The sequence below is a fragment of the Moschus berezovskii genome, chromosome 28, assembly GCF_049115385.1.
Source record: "Moschus berezovskii isolate FMDL1 chromosome 28, NW_MosBer_1.0, whole genome shotgun sequence".
NCBI classification, from domain to species: Eukaryota; Metazoa; Chordata; class Mammalia; order Artiodactyla; family Moschidae; genus Moschus; species Moschus berezovskii.
The window spans coordinates 30,047,858-30,062,330 of record NC_142487.1 but is presented as its reverse complement, the minus strand read 5'-3'; the positions used below and the strand labels follow the sequence as shown (position 1 = coordinate 30,062,330).

The 14,473-nt window shown below is 47.7% G+C and overlaps 1 protein-coding gene across 3 annotated transcripts in view; it reads left to right on the top strand.

The window, feature by feature from the left end:
* The window catches only part of KDSR (3-ketodihydrosphingosine reductase), a 40,941-nt gene that overhangs the window by 8,013 nt on the left and 18,455 nt on the right, over positions 1-14,473 (top strand). For 2 of the 3 annotated variants that reach the window (XM_055417500.2, XM_055417499.2), the window contains exons 3-6: positions 484-540; positions 3,941-4,006; positions 4,199-4,294; positions 8,944-9,135. In XM_055417500.2, the coding sequence (XP_055273475.1) occupies positions 484-540; positions 3,941-4,006; positions 4,199-4,294; positions 8,944-9,135 (411 nt within the window). The remainder of the gene's footprint in view (positions 1-483; positions 541-3,940; positions 4,007-4,198; positions 4,295-8,943; positions 9,136-14,473) is intronic. The other variant, XM_088833491.1, reaches the window with a different exon arrangement.

Sequence of the window (14,473 nt, the reverse complement as noted above, 5' to 3'; positions counted from 1 at the left end):
AGACCTTGGGAGGGTTACTCAGTTACTGGACAGTTTTGCTTGTCCTCAGAGTACCTTTGGAAGTCGCCAGCCATAGGTTTACCTCGTCCATCTCACAAGTGATTTTTACTTTATTAGCTTTTTTGGTGGAGGAGGGACTCTTTAGATGATCTTGTAGGAAATCATTATGCCATGAAATCACACACACCCTTCAGTTTGGGAATATGTTTCATATCTCCGTAATGTCAAATGAAAACATTTATTAGAATTGATGGGAGACCCTTAGCAATTAATACTGATGATTGGGACTTTGAGGTTCATTACTTTTTTTTATTATCTTTCTCTGCAGTGAATTTAAAACTTCACGATCCCTCAGTCACAGCTTAGCCTGCTTCACAGCCGTGCAGTCCGTAGCTCTGCACAAAATTGCTTTTTCTCTCCTTTTAAACAAACAAATGGACAAATAGACCATCACCAGAACTAATTGTTCTCTGTTGCTTTCAGGACAAGCTGTTGCAGGCAAAGAAAGAAATCGAAAAACACTCTATTAATGATAAACAGGTAAAGTCACAGTGATCGTGATATATTTTCTGTCTAATCAGTACAGGTGTGCAAAGGAAAAGACCGTGACTGCATCTGTGAATAGTTCATTGAAAGCACGTCAACTGATCCTATTACATTGTTTTTAAAATGGTGAAATGGTTTGAATTGTCTTGGATTTCAGGTTATCACCAAAGCAGTGCATAGACTCTCACACATACACACACTCAAGTGATCCAATAACAGAATGCTTTCCTAGAAAATGATTTCATTTCAGTTATGTATTCAAATTAACAAAGGGGAAGGAGGTATTAAAAATATTTTTTGATTATGCAATTTTTTGATGAATGCAATGGTATGTGTATGTATATAATATATATGTTAGGCTAAAATATAATGATGAATTAATAGCCACACACTCATCATGCAACTTAAGAAATGGCATTTTCTGGGACCCCTGAAATCTCCTCTGTTTGCCCACATCAGCCTTATTCTTCTGTCTCATTCCTAGAGGTAACCCCCAACTTGATTTTTATAGTTTTTTTTTCCTTTTGTTTTTTAGTTTTTTGGCTGTGCTACATGGCATGTAGAACTTTAGTTCCCTGACCAGGGATCGACCCCTCGTCCCCTGCATTGAAAGTCTTAACCACCGGACCGCCAGGGAGTTCCTTTCCATTGTTTTTTTTTAAATAATTTGACCATAAGTGCATGTCACCCTAAGAAGAGTATAGTTTTCTTCTGCTTCTTTTTGAACTTTATGGCATCATTCTTATTTTGATAGCTTTGTTGAGATAGAATTTCACATACCGTTCAGCTCCCTGGTTTAAGGTGTGCAGTTCAGTGGGTTTCAGCATATCCAGAGTTGCAGTTGTCACCAGAGTCAGTTGTGGAACACTTTCGTCCCCCATAAAGGAGGTCCGTGCTCTTCAGGAGCCGGTCCTTGTTCTCTCCCAACCCCTCCTGGCCCTAGCCAGTCACTAACCTATTTTGTCTACATTTATACAACTCTGTGTATTCTTAGGCAACTTGAAGACATCTGATAATTGTTGTTAAAATCCCTCTCAGTTGCTGCATTAAGTAATGGTTCATTTTTTTTTGCTGCTGTCTAGGGTTTTCTTGTTTGTATAGACTGCCCTCCATTCATCAGCTCTACTGTGGGTGGATATTTAGGTTGTTTCCTTTTTTTCCGTTGGCTTTCTTTCTTGCTCTTTCTGAGGTTAATCTCTGTGCGCTCTGTACAGGATGGAATGCGCCTAGAAATGAAATTGCTGAGCCGAGTGTGTGCGTCAACAAACGGTGACACTCCTGCCAGTATGGCTCCTTGCCAATACTGGGTATTAACAGACTTTCTAACTTTCGCTTTTCTGATGGGTTTTAAATGGTGTTTCACTGTAGTTTTAATTGCCTCATTTTTTCCCTCCAGAAATACATTAGAGACCTTTGTTGTTTTTGTTGTTAAGTCGTTAAGTCACGTCCAACTCTTTGTGAGCCCATGGACTGCTGGACTGCAGCATGCCAGGCTTCCCTGTCCTTCACTGCCTTCCGGAGTTTGGTCGAACTCATGTCCATTGAGTTCGCAATGCGAAGATGCTAAGGTGGTGAAGCAAAGAGGACTTTGCACGTCAGTCAGATAAATCTGCCTTGTGTGTTAAAACAGCTGTGGCATAATCCTGGGGACCCCAGAGTTTATTGAATCAGTTCCCTTTTGTTGGCTGTTTGCATTTTTCTTCCTTTGCATTCCGTGCTGCAAGCAGACGTCCTCATCCACCTCTCTCTGTGTGTGGGGGGGTTTCTCTAGGACCAGGGCCTCTGCCTGTACCCCCTTCTCTGAAGCCCACAGACATTGGAAGGCCGCCAGCTCGGCGGGTCCCCCAGTTTCTTTCTTTTGTCTTCCTGTCCTGTGAGCTCTGGCAGAGAAGGCGCCTCATCTGGACCGCGGATCCGCAGCGTCCTGGTGAAGGCCCGTCTCGCTGACGCCGCGGCCGCTCCCTCTCCCCCTGTTAGCCCTGCTCTTCACCCGGCAGGAGCCTCAGGGTTTGTGGAAAGTCCTTGACTTGCACGTCCAGTAAGGGGAATGTCCTCGGGGCTAGGGCGTGCAGGAGGGGGCCGGGGTGGCCTCCCTTCCCAGAGCTGGCCTGCCCCTCCGCATCTCCCCGCGCGGCGTGTCCCTCCGCATGGCGTGTTTCTCCGCATAAGCAGGGCCCTGGCGACTTCACCTGGTAGTTTGTTAACAGTTTTCCCCCCTGCCAAACATTGCCCACGTGTGCAGGCTGAGTTGCTTCAGTCATATCCTACTCTGTAGCCCCCCAGGCTCCTCTGTCCATGGGATTCTCCAGGCAGGAACACTGGGAGTGGGTTGCCATGCCCTCCTACAGGAGAACTTCCCGACCCAGGGATCGAACCCCAGGCTCCCGCATCTCTGGCATTGTGGGCGGAGCCTTTTACCGCTGAACCACTGGAAGAACTGCCCTCCCATCCCCAATTTGCCCTTCCTAATTGCTGATGACACTACCCTTATGGCAGAAAGTGAAGAGGAACTCAAAAGCCTCTTAATGAAAGTGAAAGAGGAGACTGAAAAGGTTGGCTTGAAGCTCAACATTCAGAAAACAAAGATCATGGCATCTGGTCCCATCACTTCATGGGAAATAGATGGAAAAACAGTGGAAACAGTGTCAGACTTTATTTTTGGGGGCTCCAAAATCACTGCAGATGCTGATTGCAGCCATGAAATTAAAAGACGCTTGCTCCTTGGAAGGAAAGTTATGACCAACCTTGATAGTATGTTAAAAAGCAGAGACATTACTTTGCCAACCAAGGTCTGTCTAGTCAAGGCTATGGTTTTTCCCGTGGTCATGTATGGATGTGAGAGTTGGACTGTGAAGAAAGCTGATCGCCGAAGAATCGATGCTTTTGAACTGTGGTGTTGGAGAAGATTCTTGAGAGTCCCTTGTACCGCAAGGAGATCCAACCAGTCCATTCTAAAGGAGATCAATCCTGGATGTTCATTGGAAGGACTGATGCTAAAGCTGAAACTTCAATACTTTGGCCACCTCATGCGACAAGTTAACTCACTGGAAAAGACTCTGATGCTGTGAAAGGTTGGGGGCGGGAGGAGAAGGGGACGACGGAGAATGAGATGGCTGGATGGCATCACCGACTCTGTGGACATGAGTTTGAGTGAACTCCGGGAGTTGGTGATGGACAGGGAGGCCTGGTGTGCTGTGGTTCATGGGGTCGCGGAGAGTCGGACACGACTGAGCGACTGACCTGAGCTGAATTGCATTATCAACAGGTTTCAGACCCTGCTCTCGGAACCTCCAAACTGGGCTCCTTACCTACCGGAAAAAATTGACTTTAATGTTTAAAAACAGTTCTTTTAAAGCCCTGCATAACTTTGATCGTTTTTTTCTCTTCCTAACAGGTGGTGCTTTGTATATCGGTTGATGTATCTCAGGACTATAGCCAAGTAGAGAACGTCATAAAACAAGTAAGAGGCTGGGTCGTTTGGGGTTAACGCGTTCGCCTTGTGATTGGTCCTTGCCAGTTTGACGTGTGGCTTGGAGTTGGCATGTCTTCCCTGTAGGTCTAGTAGCTTTACAGATTCTATTTATTGGCATTGGTTGGCTACTAACGGATTCTTTGTTTCTCTTCCTTAATGCCCGATTTGATAAACTTCCAGGCGCAGGAGAAGTTGGGCCCAGTGGACATGCTTGTAAACTGTGCAGGAATGTCACTTGCAGGAAAATTTGAAGATCTTGAAGTTAGTACTTTTGAAGTAAGTAAAAGTTTGTTTCTTTTCTCACTGTGGTAGCCATGCACTGAAATGGCTAACTAGTTTATGGCTAAAAGCTTTGTGAATGAAATAGGTGAACTGCATTCCAAGTTAACAGAAGCTTCAGCAAACTAGAGGAAGGCTGGGCAGGGTTTCAGTCCCAGTGACCATCCAGCCTTAGAAGTTTACGCAAGCTGCTGGACGTTGGCTTCCTCAGCTGTAAAATGGGAAAGCAACCTCCAACCTGACACAGATTAGTATTGATTCGCTGAGGTCATATTATCAACAGAGCTCTCTGTAAGCCAAAAGATGCTGGATTTTCTTGTCAAGTATCAGTGTTTTTAACAATGAAAACCCAAAAAAGTTGAAGAGCAGACTCTGGCATTCTCAAGCCAAGAGAAAAAGACAAGGCATCATATTTTTGTTTATGTTTTTTAAAAATGTCAGCCAAAGAAGCGCACAACAGACTTGAAATCCTTCTTAAGTGCGTCACACGTTTCTCTTCATTTGATGTTGCGTCAGCTGCCTCTCTCTTACTGGTCTCTAGAGCCTTCATGGTGGTGATGGGCTTTGAATGATCTTCTTGGTGAAGTTAGAGTGCACCCGCTTTTATGGAAGAGGAGACTCCCAGAGTGCAGTTCAGACGTCCTGCTCTGGCAGGCTGGGGGAAAGCACTGTAAACTCTGTGATTTCAAGTCAGGCTGGGCAAGTCCAGTGGAGGCAGAAGCAGAGTGATGCCTTATCTGGGACTCTGGTATCGTAAGGCTTCTTTATCAACTCAGCAGAAAAGATAGTTGTTGGATCAGGACTTCCTGGTGGTCCAGTGGTTACGACTCTGCCTTCTGAGGCAGGCACTGTGGGTTCGATCCCTGGTCTGGGAACTAACATTCTGCATGCCATTCAGCACAGCCGAAGGTGGGGGGACTCAAAAGATAGATGTCTTGACCTATAAGCCTTTATCTCTAGATATTGACAGGAGATTTTGAAGATTATCTCAACGGCTGTGTAAAGAATTAGTTGGAGGAGGTAGCTGTAGTCTAGGCCTGAAGTGATGAGGGGAAAGACTTCAGAGGTGGCCAGCGAAAGAGCGGTGTGACTGTGTGTGCCTGTGTGTGGAAGATGATATGAGGGAGGTCGGCAGACTCCCCAGTCGGCCGTGGATGGCGGAGAGGACAGGTGTGCAAGGGGCTGTGTGGCTGCAGCATGTAAACACACAGCTGTGCGGCCGGGCGCCGGGAAGCAGGGAGTGGGGGGGGTACCCGCATCTGTGTCTGATGGGGTCTGGAGGCCACTGAGTCAAAGATTTGTGGGGTCATAACCGAGAAAGAGCAGCAGGAGCTAAGCACATAAGACCAAGGGACTGTGCGGGCCTGCCCTGGCGGTCCTGGTTAAGACCGTGCTTCTACTGCGGGGCTCACAGATTCGAGCCCGCCAGGGGACTGAGATGCTGCCTGCCTTGTGGCATGGCGTAAAAAAAAAGTTGAGGCAGCTGCGGGTGGGTGTCAGTGACAAGGAGAAAACACGAAACGGGTGAGGTGAAGGAAGACATGAACACACGTATGGAATATGACGTGTGCCGCAGCATTTTAAAAATGGTGAATCTCATCTTTCTAAAAACACGAAACGGGTGAGGTGAAGGAAGACATGAAACACACGTGTAGAATATGACGTGTGCCGCAGTATTTTAAAAATGGTGAATCTCATCTTTCCAAAAACCTCTTTTATTCTCAGCCTGTCTCCCATCACCCTGTCTCCTCCCCTGTCTCTCTCACTTTGTTTGGAAAAGCAGTCACAGTCCCTTTCTTTGGCACCCCGCGCCCCATCCCCACCCGACACCATCCCCACACCGGCACCGCTGCACACGGACTGTTCACGCTCTGTCCGAGCGGTGGGGTCGTGCGGGCTTCTCTCTGAGTTGAGGCTCTTGGGCTCAGGCGCTTCACAGCATGTGGGATCTTAATTCCCTGAGCAGGGATCAGACCCACATCCCTGCATTGCAAAGCGGGTTCTTAACCATTGGACCACCAGGGAAGCCCCAGTAGGAGTTATTTTTGATTGGGATTGCACTGACATTATAGAGACACGTGAGGGAAACTGACATCTTAACGATATTTGGTCTTCTAACCCATATAATGTTATATATATGTTCATTTATTTAAGTTTTTAAACAAAATTATCTCAATCATGTTTCATAATTTTCAGTGTGTGGAGCTTGCAGGTTGTTTTCCAGTATTTTTTGATGTTAGTGTAAGTGATTTTTTTGTTTCAATTTCTTGAGTTTTCATTGTTCATGTAGAAGAAACTACAATTGATCTTTGTGTATCGATCGTGCAGTGTTGCTGAACTCAGCTATTAATTCTTGTGTTCACTAGACTGTCTACATCAAGATCATGTCATCTGCAAGCCTTACCTCTTCCATTGCTATCTAGATACGCTTATTCCGTGGCCTGGAAGTTCCAGTGCAGTGTTGACTAGAAGTGGCCAAAGTAGACATTTTTGTCTTGTTTCTGACTTTAGGGAGAAAGCAGTCTTTTACTCTTAAGTATTTTTTAGCTGTAATTTTGTTTGTTTATTTTTGGTAGATATCCCAGGGACAGGGAGCCTGGTGGGCTTCCGTCTATGGGGTCACACAGAGTCGGACACGACTGAAGTGACTCAGCAGCAGCAGCAGCAGCCCTGTTATCAAGTTTAGCAGTTTATCCTAATTTGCTGAGAGTTTTTATATGAAATGGATGTTTAATTTTGTCAGGTGCTTTTTCTGCCTCTACTGTGGTGATCATAGAGTTCTTTTTTAGTGTGTTAATATGGTGAATTACACTGATTAATTTCCAGATGTTTCCAGCCTTGTGTTCCTGGGATAAACCTCCTTTGGTCAGGATGTATTATCCTTTCTGTGTTCTTGAGTAACATTAGCTGTAGCGTTTTGTAATGTTACTTTTTGGTTTTGTGTTACTTTTTGGCCTCACAGCATCAGTAGAGGAATAGTTTCTCCTTTTCCGTTTTCTGGAAGAATTTGTGTAGAATTGATTTATTTTTCCTTAAATGCTTGGTGGAAGTAACCAGTGAAGCCTGAGGTTTTCTTTGTGGGAAGGTTTGAACTTTAATTTCTTTGATGTAGTGTGTGCCTGCTCAGTCGCTTCAGTCGCATCCTACCTTCACGACCGCACGGACTGGGGCCCACCGGGCTCCTCTGTCCATGGGACGCTCCAGGCAGGAATCCTGGAGTGGGTTCCCACGCCCTCCTCTGGGGGACCTTCCCGGCCCAGGGATCGAACCGCCTCCCAGCCTCCTGCATTGCGGGCGGGTGCTTTCCCTCTAGCGCCACCTGGAGGGCTTCCCTGATAGCTCAGCAGGACACGCAGGAGGCATGGGTTCCACTTGGGAGCCTCTATTATTTTTTCTGTTTACATTGCACATGGTGACAGACCTAGTTTTTTATGAGACCTTTAATGTAGAAGCGTTGTAACACAGTATCGCGAGACTTCAGGTTGAAGATGTAAACGTTTTTAAGAGTTCCCAGGGTGAGGGCAAAGGAGACCCTTGGTACCTGTGCGAGCCCATATATTCTGGGTAGTCACTGCGGGTGGGGCTGGTGGGGTGCTTATCTTCTATTTCTTCTTTCAGTCCTCGCCGCAGGCCTGTGAGATCACACCCTGTGAACCCAGTTTTCGTGGAGGAATTAAGTAGAGTGTCCGACTTTGCCGTTCGTCATCAAATAGGCGTGAATGGTAGAGCCTGGCCAGGCAGTCCGCACTCTTAGCCTGTCCTGCTCTCTGGCCTGTGTCACTTAGAACTAACAGGCCTGGGAATATTTAGAAGCTCTTTGCTCCCGCTGTCTTTCAAAAGGATTACCTGCACTGTGCAGTGTACTTTTTCCAAGGAGAAGACTAATTTTGTCCAGGCTTCAGCAAAGACCTAAGTGCTGTCGTGTGAGCGTGAGGTTGGAGTGAAACAGGAGATTGAAATAGGCTCTCACAGGCGGACACAGGGGAGTGGGTGAACTGGAAGGTTGAGACTGACCTGTATGTGCACCAACCCGTGTAAACAGGCAGTGGAAGCTGTAGGCCAGGGAGTGAGCGCGGCGCTCTGTGATGACCCAGAGGGGCGGGATGTCCGTTTGCACGGAGCTGATTCCCTCTCTTGCACAGCAGAAACTAGCGACTGTACGGCAGCAAAGAGGAGGGAGAGAGAAAGAAGAGAAACGGGCCCCAGGGGGAGCCCTGCGTGTCCCGGTCACTTCCGGACCCTTTAGTTCCTGTTTGTCCAGCAGCTCCGCTGAGCGCCCAGTGACTCGGGCTCCGACTCTGGGCAGGGTGCCCGTGGGGTGCACGCTGGTGACTCGGGCTCCGACTCCAGGCGGGGTGCCCATGGGGTGCACACTGGTGACCCGGGGCGGGTGCCCAAGGGGTGCATCAGTAACCCAGGCTCTGACTCCGGGCAGGGTGCCCGTGGGGTGCACGCTGGTGACTCGGGCTCCGACTCCGGGCAGGGTGCCCATGGGGTGCACACTGGTGACCTGGGGCAGGTGCCCAAGGGGCACGCTGGTGACTCGGGCTCCGACTCCAGGCGGGTTGCCCGTGGGACACACACCAGTGACCCGGTGCCTGTGGCGCGCGCCCTGCTCGGGCTCCCGGCCTCTTTGTTCCCTGCAGAGGCTGATGAGCGTCAACTACCTGGGCAGCGTGTACCCCAGCCGGGCAGTGATAGCAACCATGAAGGAGCGCCGCGTGGGCAGGGTTGTCTTCGTGTCCTCCCAGGCCGGGCAGCTGGGCCTATTTGGTTACACGGCATATTCTTCGTCCAAGTTTGCCATCAGGGGACTGGCGGAGGCTTTGCAGATGGAGGTAAGAGCATCTTCACTTTTACGTTGATTACTTTCAGCCCAGGGGGACATGTTCCCCTTTCAGTTCAGTTTAGTTCAGTCGCTCAGTTGTGTCCGACTCTTTGTGACCACATGAACCGCAGCACGCCAGGCCTCCCTGTCCATCACCAACTCCTGGAGTCCACCCAAACCCATGTCTATCGCGTCAGTGATGCCATCCAACCATCTCATCCTCTGTCGTCCCCTTCTCCTCCTGCCTTCAATCTTTCCCAGCATCAGGGTCTTTTCAAATGAGTCAGCTCTTTGCATCAGGTGGCCAAAGTATTGGAGTTTCAACCTCAACATCAGTCCTTCCAATGAACACCCAGGACTGATCTCCTTTAGGATGGACTGGTTGGATCTCCTTGCAGTCCAAGGGACTCTCAAGAGTCTTCTCCAACACCACAGTTCAAAAGCATCAATTCTTCGGCTCTCAGCTTTCTTTGTAGTCCAACTCTCACATCCATACTTTGAAACTAGAACTTCGTATATCTGTCTTCAGTGTAAGAGAATTGATTCCACCCCTTGAATTTGCAGTTATCCTGTTTTCATTGCATAAAAGATGATAGGTGTTGACAGAAGCAAGATGGCTGTGAGGTATTTGGCTTGCTTAATTTAATACACAGTTTGCTTCTGAACTGTGGTCTTGGAGAAGACTCTTGAGAGTCTCTTGGACTGCAAGGAGCTCTAACTAGTCCATCCTAAAGGAAATCAGTCCTGAATATTCATTGGAAGGACTGATGTTGAAGCTGAAACTCCAATAATTTGGCCACTTGATGCGAAGAACTGACTCATTTGAAAAGACCCTGATGCTGGGCAAGATTGAAGGTGGGAGGAGAAGGGGACGACGGAGGATCAGATGGTTGGATGGCATCACCGACTCAATGGTCATGAGTTTGAGTAAGCTCCGGGAGTTGGTGATGGACAGGGAGGTCTGGCGTGCTGCAATCCATGTGGTTGCAAAGAGTCAGACATGACTGAGCGACTGAACCTAACTTAGCAGTACTAACATCTTCATGGTATTACGGGCAGACGGCAGAGCACTTGTATTTCAGACATCTGCAATGAAGTGAGTATCACAATAAAGCAAGTCGCATGAATGTTTGGTTTCCCGGTGTTCGTAAAGGCTCTGTTTACGCTATACTGTGCCATTAAGTATGCAGTAACATTGAAAGAAACAAGATACATTCCTTAATTTAAAAATACTCTATTGCTCAAAAATGTTAACCATCTCTGAGCCTTCAGTGAGTCTTAGTAGTAACATCAAAGATCACTGATCTCAGATCACCATAACAAATATAGTCCTGATGAAATGCTTGAAATATTGGGAGAATTACCAAAATGTGTCACAGAGTCTTGAAGTGAGCAACTGCTGTTGGAAAACTGATCCCGGTAGACTTGCTCAATGCAAGGTTGCCACAGACATTCATTTGGTAAAAAGTGTGGTATCTGTGCATGAGTGCTAAGTCACTTCAGTCATGTGTGACTCTGTGCGACTCCGTAGACGTAGCTCGCCAGGCTGCTCTGTCCATGGGATTCTCCAGGCAAGAATACTGGACGGGGTTGCCATGCTCTCCTCCAGGGCATCATCCTAACTCAGGGATCGAACCCTCGTCTCTAATGTCTCCTGCATTGGCAGGTAGGTTCTTTACCACTCTTGCCACCTGGGAAGCTCAAACCTTCAATTGGTAAAAAAATGCAGTATCTATAAAGTGCAATAAAGTAAAACACAATAAAATAACTGTGTCAGACTTCCATGGTTTTCCAGTGGTTAAGACTCCAAGCTCCTACTGCAGGCAACACGGGTTCAATCCCTGGTTGGGGAAGTTCCGCATGCTGCACAGTGAGGCCAAAAAATAAATAAAAATAAGAAAGATGCGCCTTGATTAAAATAGTAATAAAAATTTTAAAAAACCCAATAAGCCACGACTGTATTGACCTAATACTGTGTGAGTATGCATAGGGGTAACCAGATGCTTCACCTCCTTTTCTGTCATTGTGCTCTAACACTCTTTAAAGACACTCTTTTAATGAAAAGATCCGTCCTTTATGCGTGCATATTCAGGTGTTCCGTCGTCTCCGACTCTTTGTGACCCCGTGGACTGTAGCCCACCAGGCTCCGCTGTCCATGGGGTTTCCCAGGCAAGAACACTGGGGTGGGTTGCCCTTTCCTCCTCCAGGGGATCTTCCCGACCCAGGGGTCGAACCTGCGTCTCCTGCATCTCCTACGTTGGCAGGCAGGTTCTCTGCCACTGAGCCACCTGGCCTGCCTAATAAAATGAGCATGTGTGCGAGGGAAGAGCTACTGTAGAGCCCTCAGTTTTTAGGCAGATCATTTAACGTGATCTCATCATCCTTGTTGGTAAAAATCAGAATAAGACTTGGACTAAAAATTGCACTTGGCTCTCCTGATACTTATGTTTTAATATCCTAAAGAAATATTGGTGAACGGGAGTGCTTTTTATCTTCACGGTTAATGGAACATGTCGTGGACGGAGGGTGTGGTTAGGGTTGGCGTCGAGTAGGCACCTGTCAGGTGTGTGCAGCTCCCTGCCGTCTGTGCTGCTGTCACGGGGGTGCTGAGAAAGCATTGCGTGGGTCTTTCCAAACATGTACTTTAAGGGGAAATTCTTTCTAATTCTATATATAGTTGACTTTGAACATCACGGATTTGAATTTCACAGGTCCACTTGTGAGTGGCTTTCTTCCAGTAAAGATGATAGAGCTACCTGATCTGAGGTTGGTTGACTGCTCAGATGCTGCACCGTGGGTGTGGTGGGCCCCTTGGAAAGCTAAATGTGAATTTTAAAATGTGGTCATGCAGGGAGTCAGTACCTTTGACCTCCACGTTGTTCAGGGGTCAACTGTGTACTGAAATGTAACACTACCTCATGATGTTAAAAGCCCAGAAGAAAATTAATTGTGGCCGTTTCTCTTAATGGAGAAGGAAATGGCAACCCACTCCACTATGCTTGCCTGGGAAATCCCATCGACAGAGGAGCCTGGCAGGCTGCAGTCCATGGGGTCGCAAAGAGTTGAACACGACTTAGCGACTAAACAACAGCAGCAGTCCTCTGACAGTAAGAGTGTGGTTTGAGGATATCATTTCATGATTTAGATTAGGAGTGGGTACTTTTTTTTTCATCCCCAAAGCACCAGAGTGAATATTTTTGCCTTTGAGGGCTAGATGGTGCCTGTTGAAACTATTCAGATAGCAGAAAGCAGCCCTGTGGGAGGTTTAAATAAACAGGTATGGATGTGTGCCAATAGATCCTCACTCATAGAAACTTAAAGGGCCAGATTCGGTCCTCAGGCCATAGCTGGCCGACCTCTGATTCAGAAAGCCCCCAGAGAGCCCTGGGTGGTGCTGAGCAGAGTGCCATGCTGCCCCGGCACTGGATGAGCTTGTGTGACACAGATATGTCCCGGGTCAGTGAGAGTCCCCACCGGCCTCTTCGGGACCAGCACGCTGTGCTCGTCTCATCCCACAGGAATCGGCCACAAATTTCGTTTTCATCAACGTCCTTGATAGGCTAATTTGATAACAGGTCTCTGTAACGTATGCTTAGCCAGTGGGGCACATATGGCTGTGAAATTTCCAACAAGAACACCAGTGATTTCTTTTGTAGCTTTCACTTCGATACATCCCTCTATGAATAACCATCTTCTTTTATAACAGTTTCCTGAAATACATGAGGCAGACGTCCTTGTGCCGCCTTCTAGGTAATAAAACTGAGCTTTCCAAAGTTCTGTAGGGTTGCTGGAAGCCAATCATGACTTTGTAACAGAAATAGTAACAAAGTCTGTGCCTTTCAGCTCCCTGTCTGCTCTATGATGTGTCTGTAATTTAGGTCAGGGTTGCCTCAGCCCTTCCCCTTGGTCTCAGAAACCCAGCAGAAGGCACATTTGGGGTTTGAAAGGCCTGTGTCCGAGGGCTTTCTGTCCCCAAGTCTGTCTCGCAGAAGGACTCCAGGAATCACTCAGGGCACATCTCTGATCTGCGTGGCCTGGTTCCCTTTTGGGTGGAAGGAAGATGCTAATAAAGAAGAGGGAAGAGGCAGGAGCTGCCCTTCTGAGCAAGTCCCCGAAGCCTCTCAGTGACATGTGTGATTCATAGGCTGCAAGTGGCCGGTCTGGACTTGCCAGTTGGCTTAACTTTGCTCCATAGTTGGACTCTATTAAAATAAAATGTCCTCACGTAAGCAAAAACTAAAATCAACATGTGCCATGGAAAATAGAGTTGAAGGGAAGTAAGTTCGGTCATCAGAATCTAGCATGTTCATAGCAGAACCTCCACTGACACAGTTGTCTCCTTACAAACTTGCCCCGCTGTGTTCTTGTCGGTCTGTTTAGCCAGGGTGGTCTGTGGTTTCTGTGAATGAAATGGTCTGTGCTTCAGACTCTCGGGGCCTGTGGTTGTTGCTTCTGGTTTAATGAACTCCTCAGCCTTCTTCCACCACACCCATGCTCCCTAAGCTAGAGCTGCGTCTAGAAAAGCTTTATGTGCAGTGACTCAATCTGGAAAAATGCTTTGTTGGCATTTGTTTGCTTTCTTTTTTAAACTCAGTCTTTTAGGTATAAAGACATCACTTAAAGATCTTAGAAGTTTAGGAAAGCAGACTCTTGAGATGGGAGTGTAGCCAAAGATATGGCAGCAGAGACCAAGTAGAAGAAATCTAGGTATCCCACTTTCCACATCCCTGCTCCCGATCACCCCCCACCCCTCCCTCATCTTTTCCTGCTCAAAAAGAAGCTGAAGCTTAAGTTCTGGAGCTTCACTGTCAGCAGCTCTAATGCTTTCTTTTTTAATGGTTGTTTGTTACTTTCTTTGGCTGCGTCGGGTCTTAGCTGTGGCACAAGCTGTGGCTCTCTGGTTGCGACCTGTAGGCTCAGTGGTTGCAGCTCAGGCTTCATTGAGGGCTCTCTGGTTGTGACCTGCAGGCTCAGTGGTTGCAGCTCAGGTTTACTGCCCCGAGGCGTGAGGGATCACAGTTCCCCGAGCAGGGATGGAACCAACCCTGCGCTGGAAGGCAGGTTCTCCACCCTGGGACCCCCAGGACGCTCCTCCCCACTCTCTGCCCTTGTCTTTGCTTTGATGGGATGAGGACCAGCACGCCTTTAGGTGAAATTGTTTTGGTAATAAATTAGGTCCTGAGTAAGTGGGCATCTCTGAGAGTGAGGCCAGGTGGAAGACAGGAAATGATGGGAGGGTGGGAGCAGGCAGACCTGGGGTGGAGGCGGAGAGGAGAGTTGGTCAGCAGGGCCAGGGAGACGCAGACAGTGGCTAAACCAACAGAGAATCAGTGCAGTCCTGGCTTAAA